This window comes from Penaeus monodon, chromosome 23 (genome assembly GCF_015228065.2).
Source record: "Penaeus monodon isolate SGIC_2016 chromosome 23, NSTDA_Pmon_1, whole genome shotgun sequence".
NCBI classification, from domain to species: domain Eukaryota; kingdom Metazoa; phylum Arthropoda; class Malacostraca; order Decapoda; family Penaeidae; genus Penaeus; species Penaeus monodon.
In genome coordinates this window covers 7972208-7973964 of record NC_051408.1, presented here as the reverse complement: position 1 = coordinate 7973964, position 1757 = coordinate 7972208, and the positions used below count along the sequence as shown (strand labels likewise).

General features: G+C 42.6%; 1 protein-coding gene across 1 annotated transcript in view; it reads left to right on the top strand.

Moving 5' to 3' along the window:
• The window catches only part of LOC119588119 (jouberin-like), a 10597-nt gene that overhangs the window by 6846 nt on the left and 1994 nt on the right, over window positions 1-1757 (top strand). Inside the window, exon 8 of the mRNA XM_037936827.1 lies at window positions 138-1679. Coding sequence (XP_037792755.1) covers window positions 138-1679 — 1542 coding nt within the window. The remainder of the gene's footprint in view (window positions 1-137; window positions 1680-1757) is intronic.

The following is a 1757-nucleotide window of genomic DNA, read 5'->3' as shown; positions in this document are numbered from 1 at the left end:
GCATTTTAGGAAAAAGCTATTTTGTATACAATGATGTCTGCAAACAACCTCAAGGAGTAAAATTGTTTTGATGTTCATTGAAAATCATGTCATGCTTTGCCATTATTGCATGTTAACTAACATCTAATACTTTACAGATCGATGCTTGCCACACAGCAGGAGCAAGGTGGAGGATCTATTTTGATGGATGTTTTAGATCAGTCATCAATAAATGGATCAATTCACAGACCTTCAAGTACACACGACAAACTGCAAGTCAGTTGGTCGCGCAAACCAAACCAGTCTTGTAAGATCCCAAACCACGTCAGACACTGCCTCTCCTATACTGACCAAGGTTGCCTAGTGGTAAAATTTTCAAACAGTGGACTGAAACTAGCCTGTGGTGCTTACAAGCAAATTCTTGTGTATGATGTTTTCAGTGGGCAGCTTGAACTAAGTTTATCTGGACATTTGGGGCTTGTTTATGATGCATCTTGGAGTGACAGTGATGAGTTGTTGCTTACAGCATCTGCAGATTCAACGGCACGTGTTTGGAACACCAAAGCTGAGGAAGGCTGTGGACATGGCCAAGTTTTAGCTCACCCCTCCTATGTGTATACAGCTAGATTTGTGCCTTCAAGACACCAAGTTATAGTCACTGGTTGTTATGATCATGTTTTAAGGGTCTGGTGCAGTAGTAAGGGAGGAGGTTATGGGGTTGTGCAGGAACTGACAAATCACTTGGGCTTCATTAATGCACTCTGTTTCAACCCAGAAGGGGATTTGCTGTATTCAGGAGATAAGCAGGGCATAATTCTAGTCTGGAAGGTCAGTCTACCAAAGAAGGACAAGGGAAAGAAGAAAATCAAACCCTTAACTTTTGAACATGAAGTAAAGATACCTGACATTTTAGGAAACACTATAAATACCATATCTTTTCACCCTGGAGGTTACCGCTTGCTGGTTCACACAAGGGACAGCCAGATAAGACTTGTGAATCACGTGCATTGGACTGTAACTCACAGGTTGAGAGGCTTGCTGAATGTACGCGAGCAAATTCGGGGATGTGTAAGCCCATGTGGGACTTGGGTATTGTCAGGTAGTGAAGATCATGGTGTTTATATCTGGAACTCAGACACTGGAGAGATGGTATCAGCTTTCATGGATTTACCTATTGATGGAACAATATCATGCATTGACTATCATCCACATGAACACATGGTAGCTTTATGTTCGTATTCCAACGAAGCACCAGTCCTGATCCTAGATTACGATGAGGACACGCAGGTCGCCAATACCACAGTCCCACTTGCAGTTCAACCTGCTGGCTCAGTGAGAGCACACTCTCCTATGTTAAGGAGTCCAAGTCCGAGTTTCACCCCAAGAAAACTGTCTTCTTCGCCTCACAGGAATTACACCTCCACTTCCATGGACAGAAGTGCATCTTCTGTGCCCCAGTCTGAAGCTCTTCCATACAAGACAAGGCCTTTAGAACCTAGTTCCTTTCAGCACAATAACATGCACGGTGACCTGCACAACATGGCTCTTGATCGCGAAGCCTCTACTAAAAGGAATACTGATAACTCTCTTGGAGGTAAAGACCTCTGGAGTGAACAAGGCAAAAGAATTCTTAGCAAGTTGGATACAGTGCTTAAAATGGCAAGTGAAAATCCCATTGGCCTAAATGACAGCAGTGTTAAGTAAGTTCTGGCTTTCAAATTGTTTAATTCTATACAGAAAAGCTAAAGTAAAATATATAGTCATGTAAGTTGCACATC